Here is an 11,674-nt window from a genome sequence, read left to right as displayed (position 1 = left end):
AGTATAACGTTTTAGAAAGAACTTTAAGAGCTCGACTTTCATAGATTCTTTTATATTATACGATCAAACAAAATTAAATTATAATTTATTGAAGAAACAAGAGTAACAATTTCTGAAGATCTTAAGTAATCCGTAGTGTGGACGTAGCTTTAACATTAAAGATGTTGAATGTGTCAGAAAAATTAACAAAAATTGTTATAATCGTTGGTTATGGTACTTTTTGCAGTTACAGGATATAAAATTGATAACCGTTGTATATAATATGGATACCTATTAAATATACTAAAAAAAAAAATTCTCGGTAGCACCGAAAATATCGAACCGCGTTCACCTTGTAGAGAACCAATTCATTGATGCTCAAATTCTTTGTTGCAAAATAATGCAAATGCCGATACTTAGCCATAATCGAATCATCTCGGTCGAGTATAAAACGCCGCTCGTGTATTTTATAATCATCAGTTAGACATCGTCTCTTAACTTTGCTACATCATGGTGAGCTAACATACAATTCTAATTTATAATTAGTGATTGGTTATCGTAATATTTTCGAAATAAACACAAAAAAAATTTAAAAAATATATTTTTTCAAAAAATTTAACACAAAAAATATAGTCTACTCATCTTATCTTATCTATCTTAATAGTTCAAGCCTATTCTACAGCCGAAAAAAACTTTTCTTCAAAAATTCCTAACCTCCATGGAATGTTCCAGAAATCCTTAGTAGCCATCCTCGCCCTCGTGGCCGTCGCCGCCGCCGATGTGTCCCACCTCCCCTCCGTGCGCCATGCTGACACCGAAGCCGTGATCGTCGGACAGGAAGCTGATGTCCTCCCCGACCAGTACAAATACATTTACGAGACCAGCAACGGCATCAAGGCCCAAGAAAGCGGTGTACTCAAGAACGTTGGCCGCGTAAGTGTCTACGCTATCGCAGCTTAAACATTTTTTTAAACAACAATTTATATTTAACTTAGCTTCCGATACAATTAAAAATTGTACTAATTTTCAATTTTGTTAAGCATCATAATAGCATAAGCAATTCAGATCGGGATGTCGTAGAATTAGGAATGATTCAAACTTTTCTTTGTTGTACATAATATTATTGAGTTGTGAGTTGTGACCTACGGTCAAAAGTGTTAAATATATGTTTTGGGAGATATTCACGATGCCCACTATGGGCATTAATTATAATAAATTGTAATAAAATTGCACTCTTAAATAATATTTTAAAGAGGTTCATGTTGATTGCTCGAATCAACTTATAGGTTACAAGTCGAAATGAAGTAATTTTTCTAATAAATATAGTCAACATAATACGAATGTCTATATTATTAAGTACATAATTTATAGGAAATATCAGATACTTGGCTTTATTAGCTTCTTAGCTTGGCTATCATATATTTTTTGTAAATTTAATAATTGTGACGTAAATACATAAAAATGTATTTAAACAAATAAATTAGGTATGTCAAACCAGCCTTAATTAATTCAAATTTATTATAGGCAAAAGGAAGCGAATTTAACACAATAAACGAAGGCCATATTGGCATTTAGCTAGAGATGAGCTTATTGTACCGAAATATTTACATAAATTAAAAATATTAACCTTGGTATTTCCTTCAAGGCCAGGTCAAACAAACACTATGTTACCACGTGACAACGTGACCTCATAATATATGATTGAAATATATTATAACAAAACGTTCAAAGCTTTGCAAGTAAAATCGAGAACTATAACCTTTCAGATACTTTATGAATTCAGATATGTATATAGTTAATAAACTATATACTAAATAAATGTTCAATATTCGATTGTTTAATTAACGAGGCATCAATTTTCTAGGAGGATGAAGGTATCGAAGTTCAAGGAACCAACTCTTACGTCGGCGATGACGGTCAAACTTACTCCGTCCAATACATCGCCAACGAGAACGGTTACCAAGTCCAGGTAAGAATGGAAAAATCTCGATTCATCTAGTGTTACCAACAGCTTTTATTCCAAAGCCACCAAAAGTCCAATCATTACAAATTTTAAATCTTATTCAAATAACTTCTTTCTATCTTTCACATTACATCTTAATTATACAGTGAAATTTATTAAAGCACAAATGTAAGGCTCATTCGATCGTAATTTAAACACAGGTCACGAAGATATCATTTTATTTTAAAGATGATTCGCCCACGTGTGTTGCATCAGATGACATTACTGTTTTGCAAACTGCACATTCCAAACTGACGTTTTATATTTTGCTGTAGGTGTAACACCTACTTGGCTTCATGAGAATCAATGTCGATTGCAATCTTAATGTATTCATTAAAAAAAAACTGCATGATCTAAGTTTTGTCAAAAGTTAAAAAAAACCTTCTATCAGCATTAACAAACCCTTGATTAGTAGATAGATCAATAAGGTCCGATTGAACGGTAAATCTTTCTAATTAGCATTGTTTATTAGGATATTAATTGTATTACTTATTCCAGGGTGCCCACCTCCCAACCCCCCTCCCAGTCCCAGAGTACATCGTGAGGGCTCTTGACTACATCGCGGCCCACCCCCCCAAGGTTGAAGGCTCCATCAAATACTAAATTTAGACTTTAAGGATTTTTGTTATACATGCTAAATACTGCCATTCTTGTTACCTCTAGTCGCCCCGTTTAATGGAGCAATAAAAGGTTTACATTTATCTGATTCTTTTATTTACCCCTTGAATGTATTTCATCTATAGATTGCCTTAACAGCTGGTATCAATCAAAAACAGCTTTGAATACTTCCAAAAATTTTAAGGTATCAGTGAGATCATCAGTCATCAAAGAGAAAAGACAGGGCACAGAAAAAAAAAAACATTTTTGTGAAACGTCTATTTAAAGTGTAAATAAATAAATAATAAATAATATATTTATTGACATAAAAATCGTACAGTTCATTATTTAAATGATCTACTGACTACCGAAATAAGGTATTGAAGGTATACTAAACCAGTAGAGATTTTGTATAAAATTTCCTGTCCCCAACAATTTTATGGTAAACCAGTATTAAATGAATATCCTGGTTGTAGTTATATCTGATACGAATACTAATAACGAAATTCACTCTATTTTTAATGATTCTCTAATTTATATTCACTGAGAAGTGTTCAGGTCACGCGATGTCGTCATCACAATGAATTTAAAACGAACTGCCTCAAATTTTGGGAAACGGCCCGGTTATTAGATTAATTATGAAATTGTATCCAAACTTGTTATTATATATTGTAACGATTAATAAAATATAATATATTATGAATGTGCAAACACGCAAGAGTCAAAAAATAATACGTGGTTTTTAATCCTGAATATTTTTGGAAAAGTAAAAAAAAAAAAAAGAAATATTTAAAAGTTTTACATTTTCCAAAAAGTAGAGAATATATTTTAGACAAGCGTATTAGGACTAAAAAATAAATAAAACCTTACTAATTGAGTACTCTCATCCATAATAGCTTTATTGCAAGCTCAGCATGTTTGCGTCGGTACGCTAGGACAAATATTGTCGCACCGCCAACAGCCTTCCTACCTAATGAGTGATGTAATTATTTTTAATGGTCTACAAGGGGATTATTTGATACTTTATTTAGGGATTCACTAACCTGCAAGGAATCGAATTATCAAATACATTATAAGTTGAAAGGTTAGGTTACTAACACAATATTCGATCTTCAAAAACGGCATTCGCATTCAATAGATAAATGCATAGTTGTAAGATGGCATGATTCAACTATCGAGAGTGAAGAGACAACTGAAGTCAAATACGACTAATTAGCCAGATTTCGTCGTGCTACTTCTGGAGCGCTAATAACCTGTCTACACTTTTTTACTTGTAATATCATTGATCAATATAACATGGACAGGGACTTTTGTGTGTTTGTTGCTGATAATCTTCTTTAGAACAGAAATAACTTTATTCTTTGGTAAACATATAAGTTTGCTTATTATTGGCGAAATTCAAGACCATTGTTATTAAATTTATGTTCATTCGGGGATTTTCTAAAGGGTTTAAAATAAAAATAATAATAAAAAAAAAACAATAAAGCAAATCACGTTTAAAATATTTATCTTTAATGACAATTCGTTTACCGCATTGTAAAATAATTTGAAGCACCCGTTGCTCGTGAGTCGTGATATCCATACTAATATTATAAATGCGAAAGTAACTCTGCCTGTCTGTCTGTTACTCAATCACGCCTAAACTACTGAACCAATTTGCATGAAATTTGGTATGGAGATATTTTGATACCCGAGAAAGGACATAGGCTACTTTTTATTGCGAAATATGTACCATGGGCGAAGCCGGGGCGGACCGCTAGTATTTCTATAAAATATACATATTTATATCATATTTTATACAAATATCGACAGAGCGAGTTGTGTAATTTCATTAAATGCGTTTTGAATTGCACTCAAAGCTATCGAATTTGCTGTTTGTGCCAAATTCGAAGCGATTCGGTTTCATTGGCCGTGGCCACGTTTGATTTGTTCATAATAAATATATTTATTTCGAAAAGATTTTACTAGGTATTTTTTGTTTTGGGTTTTCAGTAGATTTCTGTTTCGGTGAATTGTTTCGTAAAGTTTTATTAACAAAAATCTGGGTGGTTACTATATTGCTTATAGCAATTCAAATGCGAGAAATGTAAGAAAGGATCAAGACCATTTGATGCCGGTTTTATTATTAAAAACATTATTACAATAACAATAGTACACAATAAATTATTTGAGTTAAACATATTTTATGAATCATAAAATCATAAAGTATTATTTCAGGCTTTTAAATATACCCAAGACTTAATAGGGACACTTATTCATCCAAAAAATGATATTTTAACGTTTTATCTGTTACAAGTAGATTTATATAAAAAAAGAGAGTGTGCCCAGCACACGTGTCAGAAGTGAAACATCTTTGGCAAGATACCAAAATCGTCGCCTTACTCCGTGACGTGACGGTATTGCCATGACGCAAACTCAAAATTTTACTCTCAATGCGCCTAAAAGAGTTTCACTTTAAAATAATCGTATAGTTCAGTATGAAAGCCATTAGCCGCGTCCAGACCGGCTGAGCGCGGCTCGCGAGCCGCGCTCATACTTCCTGCTCGCGAGCCGTGGCACCAGAGCTATTTGTGAAAAGTTCCGAGCCGCGCTCGCGAGCCAAGGTGAGCCGGTTTGAGCATTCAGTTTATCTCCGTATAACGATGGAAAACCACGTTTTATTAGCTGCTGCGGCGCTTGTGTTGTCTGGATATATCATAAAAAAAAGAAAAAACAAACAAAAAATCTGGATTAATAAATTGTACCAAAACCGAAACCAATACGGTAACAGTTTGTTAAAGGAACAGGAACTCGCTTGTTTTTATTTAAATGATCTGGATCTTTCGAATCCCATAACATTTTGAAGCTTCCGTAAAGTTGTATTAAGCGAATACTGTCTTCTTTATCCATTTTTGATTCAGGCTCGCGAGCGTCGTTATGTCCTTTCACACCGGGCGAGCAGCTCAGACTGAGCCGCCTTTGAGCATCGCCAAAAACCGACAACGCATGGCTCGGGGCTGAGCGGCGCTCGGCCGAGCCAACGTGCGCCCGAGGAAGCCCGAGCGCCGTCCACACCGGCCGAACTATTGGCTCGCGAGCGGGACTCGCGAGCCGCGCTCGGTCGGTCTGGACGCGGCTAATGATTAATTACATTTAAATTATTCATCTTAATCGTTTTAACGCTGCGAAAATATGAATTGCATTTTATGTTTAATTCATTTTGATCACGATTTGTCAAATTTTAATATATAAATTTTCTAAATGAACGTGAGCGAATATTTCGTAAACATCCATCAAACCAAACCAATCATATCGCGAAATATACATTTTATGCATTCTTATTTTGTAATAAATTTCCGACATACATTTGCGATAAGGAAATACGTCTGAGTGAAAATATTCCCTTCAAATCATTTATTTCCTACGATTTCCGTCACATTTCGTGGCAAATTTATTTTTAAGGAATCACATTTTTCAATTTCGTCGTTATTAGAATTTTTTTAATAATTAATCTTAACGAAAACATTAAGGATATTTAAACGTACTTCAAGTACAATATAAGAATTAATAGGAATGCTGTTTAAGAAAATAAACAGTGAAACAAAAAAGCCACATTGTTACTATTAAAAGGAATTACGGACGGCATTGTAGCAATCTAATTTTACTATTCTAACGTGTAAAATATCAGTCTCATATCTATATTATACAGGGTTACTTGTAAGACACCAGCAACCACGCAGGACAAGATCGCTAACATCATAAGTAACAACATTTGTTCTACGTTCTAAATGCTGATACTGATACTTGAAAACACTATCTCAGTCGAAGCGATACATACATACTATATAGCATTCAAGCAATTTCACACTTGCCGTCTCGTCTATACTATGACCACTACTATGATATTCATGAGTAAAATATATTTGTAAATTAGTAATGTGAGTAAATTCGAGTAAAAAATATTCAAAACCTAAGTGGGTATTAGTTAAGTATGAATTTAAATTTTATAGTTTTTCATATAGAACAAAGATATACTACACATTATTACGTATACTTACGTTTCTGAATTCTGAACGGAAATCTAGTTGTTCAAAACGTAGGAATATTTCGTTTATAACAATAAATATAACAAATAAATATAACAGTGGACACTTACAAATAAATTACTGAAAATAATGATGCTCACTTGGGGGGAAAAAGCCGGAGAGCGCAATGTTTTCTTTCATTGGTTTTCCTTGTACATATCAGGAACGATAAGTAATAAAATGCGCCAAAGCATCTGTGGGAATATGTTTGTAAAACTTTATCAGTGTCTTAGTTTTTTGAATCGCCGCTCCGTCATTTATTATTGAGAATAACAATAAAAAAAATCAGAATCGAGAATGTATCGTTAGTTTATAGTACGGCCTTCGAATGGACATGCATTAATACGTTTCCACGTTACGTGAGGTTTGTACTAAAACATATAATCTAGTTGTGTTTAATGATCTAAATGCAATAATGTATTTAGTTGCTACATCGCGTCGCCTGTATTAATTTACGCTAAATAACAAGCATCCAAATTCTAATATCAAATGTTATATTGATGACATTACTCTAGGCGGCATCACAAAATTAAATAAAGAGATATAGGTACCTATAATATATAGCCTCGTTTGTAGAAGCAATACTTGAAGATATATTAAACGTTACAGGGTTTTTTTAACCCATTGACCACCGAGCGGCCCGATCGGGCCGAGACACAATAGATTTTCTATTGTGTCTGTGATCCGAGGACTGACGGATAATAATTTAAGCTATCAATAGTAATTTCAGGAAGAGAGAGAGAGATACTAAGTAGGTCGGTACAAGTAGAGCTGTTACCCATTCAGAGACTTTGAAACTTTGAAAATTTAGATGTTTTCAACCGATTAGCGAATATTGTTTGTCTTTCTGCATGCAAATCTATAGAGAATAGTATATTTTCTTGATAATATGAGATTACAATATTATTTATAATAGATACGTATTTTGATCTTAATATATATATTATTATTTCTTATGTAATGTTTAATCAATGAATCACATTATTACACTTACTTGAATCTCAAGAATAATCGTTCCATGAAAACCACTTAGTAAGTCAGCTTTTATATTTGAATAAATCCCATATAATCAGAGTTCTGAAATTTTTAATTAAAAGTTGAGACAAGTAGGTACATCGTCACTGGACTAGTTTGAAAGTTTTGTCATAAGTCACTTCTCTGGTTACCTGCAGGGCTCATACCGCTTTTATTAGATTACAAGGGCCCTGAGTGGTTTAACTTAGACAATTTTAGGGGTTAAATGTTTTAACTTTGCACAAAATTTAATTTAAAACTTAGTGTAGGCAGTAATAATTATTCACTTTTATGTGTACTGTCCTAATAAATTTCTTTTCAACTAATATCTTGATCGTCGTTCCGATATTAAAAGAAAATTAATTAAATTTCGAATTAATGTTTTACTTTATTTTTAATCTATAGTAAGTTTATTTTCTTAAGAGGCACAGATAAAATCAGACAATGCGTTGTAGGAAACCACTAGAAAACGAACTTTATTTATTTTAAATCCCGCAATAAATTATTAACCGCTTTTAATTTACTTCAAACTATTTAATTACCTAGATATATTTTAACCGTTATAATTGTGGTTATAATAATAATTATTATTATGAGTAAAATATAAAAACTAGACTTTTTATTTAAAAAGCCATCTTGAAAAAGCTGCGCTTTGCGCATTAGAAAACAATAGACTGCGCATGCGTAAAAAAAATGGCAGCCAACAAATGACAGTTTTACACAAGCCGCATAGAAGCATCGCGGAGTGTGTGTTTGAAAAAGTAAATAAATTCGTACAGAAATCGTGATATTTTTCTAAAAAAGCGCTATAATATGTTGCAATTAAATACAATGAAAGCTTTTTTCAAATATTATGCGTAAATCATTCTTCAGAATTTAAAGGTTATGTTTAGTTTTGTTTGTTGTGGTTTATTTTGTTGACTTGCCTTCGAAGGCTATAATTTATATTATTTGCTCTTAAACTATAATTAGTGTGTAAAATTGTGAACAAAAATATTATGTGTGAAAAATAGTGCAGACTCCAGAAAATAAGGTAAATTTAATTTTATGGTACTTTAATACTAGAATTAAATGTTTGTAAGCTAAATAGTTACCGAACTGTTATTTGAATTTTAAGTCAAGTTCTTACTTAATTCAATTATTTTTCGAAAATTTTATGTACCTAATATGTACATTGTACACACTAAAATATATTTTTACGTACTCAAAACTCTCAATGAGGCCTTCCTAGAATAATATTATTCAGTAAAGCTGTAAATGTCTAGATGCATCAGAATGAAATAATGCAGTGTTTTTAATATTTTAACTTTAGGTAGGTTTCTTTTTTTTGTTATAAATGTATTGAACTCAAAATAGAAATCTCACCATGGTAATTTCACCCCAATACAATGTCACGAAATAGAAAGCCGCATATTCTTCATATCAGATTGATATTTTAGGATATAATTATGTAGTTGTGTAAGTATATAAAAAATCATATAATTTAATACTGTATAATACAACGTACCTCTGTTATAGAAGGCGATAATCGTATAAGAATCTGTTACTTATGAAGCTTATTAGCTCCAAATTCCACATACGTACATTACACGAACACGTTGGATATTTTCAGCCAGCCAAAAACGGTATCTGCTCTGGTCATTCGGGTAGTTGAATACTAAATAGATACCTACTGTTTGTCCTAATTAGTCCGATTCAATGTATGCGGTCTGTGCACAAACGACAGACGATACTACAAGCTAATTTCGCGGTAACGCTCGAATGTAAAGCGCATTCAGTACTGTTGCGGTTTATTCCACGCTGCTAGTGCAACGCTATACAAATTGCCACTCGTTTATAACAAGCTATTTGTAGATTTAAAGCGCTGTAATGGCTTTATTTAGTGGATGGTCCGGGATTGAATGATGCTAAATAAATATCATTGGAGGCAGTTGTTAATCTGTTTCTGCTTTTGAATTTGTCGGACTCTGTCTTTCGCAGTGGGTACCTACTATTCCGCATTTCATTTTAATGTGGAACCATAAATGACATTACTTATTATTTTTAGCTTGCCTTGTTTAATTTTAGTATTAAATTTTGTTCTTAACCCTATTTTTCTACAACCCTTATCAATATTGACAACATTTACATTCACAAATCACGATATTTCAGAGACAAATATTGGGACGCCTATTTAAATAATTTTGCAAATTTTGCGTAGCTATTCTTTGATGATATTATTCCGCTATGTAAATACAAAATTAAAATGTATAAAAAATTTAATATCCTAACATTTTTTGTTGTATACAACTTTAAGCGCGCAAGCGATGTCATCTAACAAGTTTAAATTGAATTATTTAATGGAACTTTAATTAGCAACTGGAGCGTATCGCAAAAACTTTCAAACGACAGACCGAAATTTTCGAATAGCCGACATAACATTGTGGACGTCTTGTTTTCCGTCGCATTTTCTTGTTGGAAGTAATAAATAATGCCGACAAAGCATCTTCAATGTGGTTTTTGCATGCGGGACTGGCGCGATTCGGCAGTGGCTTTCGGCCCCTCATTAATTTCAAATTAAACATTCTCTACGCGAAGGGCAGATGTCTGTAGTATACATTTTCAAAAATAACTCGGCTTGTAATAAGATGGCGTATTTTAATAACTTCATTACGGCTGTTAATTATTATAATAGGATTAAATTGTTGGTCCAATAGTGTTTAGTATAATATTATTATGACCAACGAATTATTATTTTTTTTGTTTCACAGTTGTATCTACATATTAGATCGTATTCGCTGAGTTTCAATGTACCTAATGAATTTCTAGCATTTGCACAAAAATACAAATCTGAAGATTCTGAACATAAATATTAAATATCATAAACAGCGGACCATAACCCAAAAATACAGTATTACCCAAACTTTTTCAATTATGATCACTAACCCAACTTTTACCTACAAACTAACAGTTAGTTTCAGTCTATTCATAAATAAGTTATTTCAAGACCAGACTGCAGCTTAACTTGATCTAACTTGAGAATAGTTTGCAAGTGTGGTATCGTTTGTGCTGATACGATCAATAGATTTTCAGTCGCAACATTACTGAGTCCATAACGAGCTAAAGTTTTAATTGTGTTATTTAATTAGATGTATGCACGATGGTATGCACGAAAATTGCTAAGTAATAAGCTAGGTGTATAATATCTTGTAGATAAAAGAACTCTACTATGTATAGTTTGTTAAACATTTTTGTATTCGGTCTACCAGTACAGTTTAGATACTCCAGTACAGTTTAGATACTCACATGTGGACTTTTATTTTCCATAACATCACACCATGTATAAAAGCACACATGCGCTTAAACACTGCCCTCGATATATTCATCTAATACCTATACGCTCTAGTGGGCATAGTAGAGCATATGGTATTGCTTTCCGATCCTGACATGTTCCTATTACGGTCATAGTATGATATTATATTGTAATGGGTATAGTCCTAAAATCTATTATGATTCGAATGGTACTTATGGTGCATCGCAGGGGTAGGACAGTTCCATACAATGACAGATTGGGGTTTTTTTTTTCAAAATGCGCCATCTCTTAACGGTATCCAAAACAATTAGTTGCTTTATACGATCACAGATGGCAGAACAATCGATAAGAAATAATTTATTACAAAACAAAAAAGACAAAGAACATTTATTTAAATATCTAATTATTTAATTGAACTTGTATTATAAATATTTTTAAATTTTGTGTAACTTACAAGTTGAGTAATAATTACGATAGCAACACAATGAATTGATTCCAATATTGATTGTGAAAATACGTCACAAATATGGCGACTGCTCCTTGCTTTGCGCTTGTTTGTAGTTTTGTTCCATATTTTGTACTGTTCTTCGTGATTCGTGAAATTAATCCGCCGATCCGCGTTGAGTTGAGTCCTCTCCTCAGTCCTCCGTAGTGAAGTGTACGAATTTCCAAAGAATACAAAAAGAATAAAAAATCATTTTAATATATCCATCAAACAAAATTTAG

At 32.6% G+C, this 11,674-nt stretch overlaps 1 protein-coding gene across 1 annotated transcript; it reads left to right on the top strand.

Annotated features, from left to right (window-relative positions):
* The first annotated feature begins 398 nt into the window (after nt 1-398).
* Nucleotides 399-2,682, top strand: LOC149483355 (cuticle protein CP14.6-like). The gene is made up of 4 exons (XM_089702349.1): nt 399-492; nt 712-912; nt 1,844-1,948; nt 2,480-2,682. Exons 1-4 carry the CDS (start codon nt 490-492, stop codon nt 2,582-2,584), a joined length of 414 nt encoding a protein of 137 aa, XP_089558475.1. The 5' UTR covers nt 399-489; the 3' UTR covers nt 2,585-2,682.
* The last annotated feature ends 8,992 nt before the right edge of the window (nt 2,683-11,674 follow it).

Source organism: Colias philodice, chromosome 13, assembly GCF_061535455.1.
Source record: "Colias philodice isolate Cphi_HAF_F1 chromosome 13, ilColPhil1 Martin Lab GWU primary, whole genome shotgun sequence".
Taxonomy (NCBI): Eukaryota; Metazoa; Arthropoda; class Insecta; order Lepidoptera; family Pieridae; genus Colias; species Colias philodice.
Note: the sequence above shows the minus strand (reverse complement) of the source record. Positions and strands in the feature narration are given on the sequence as shown.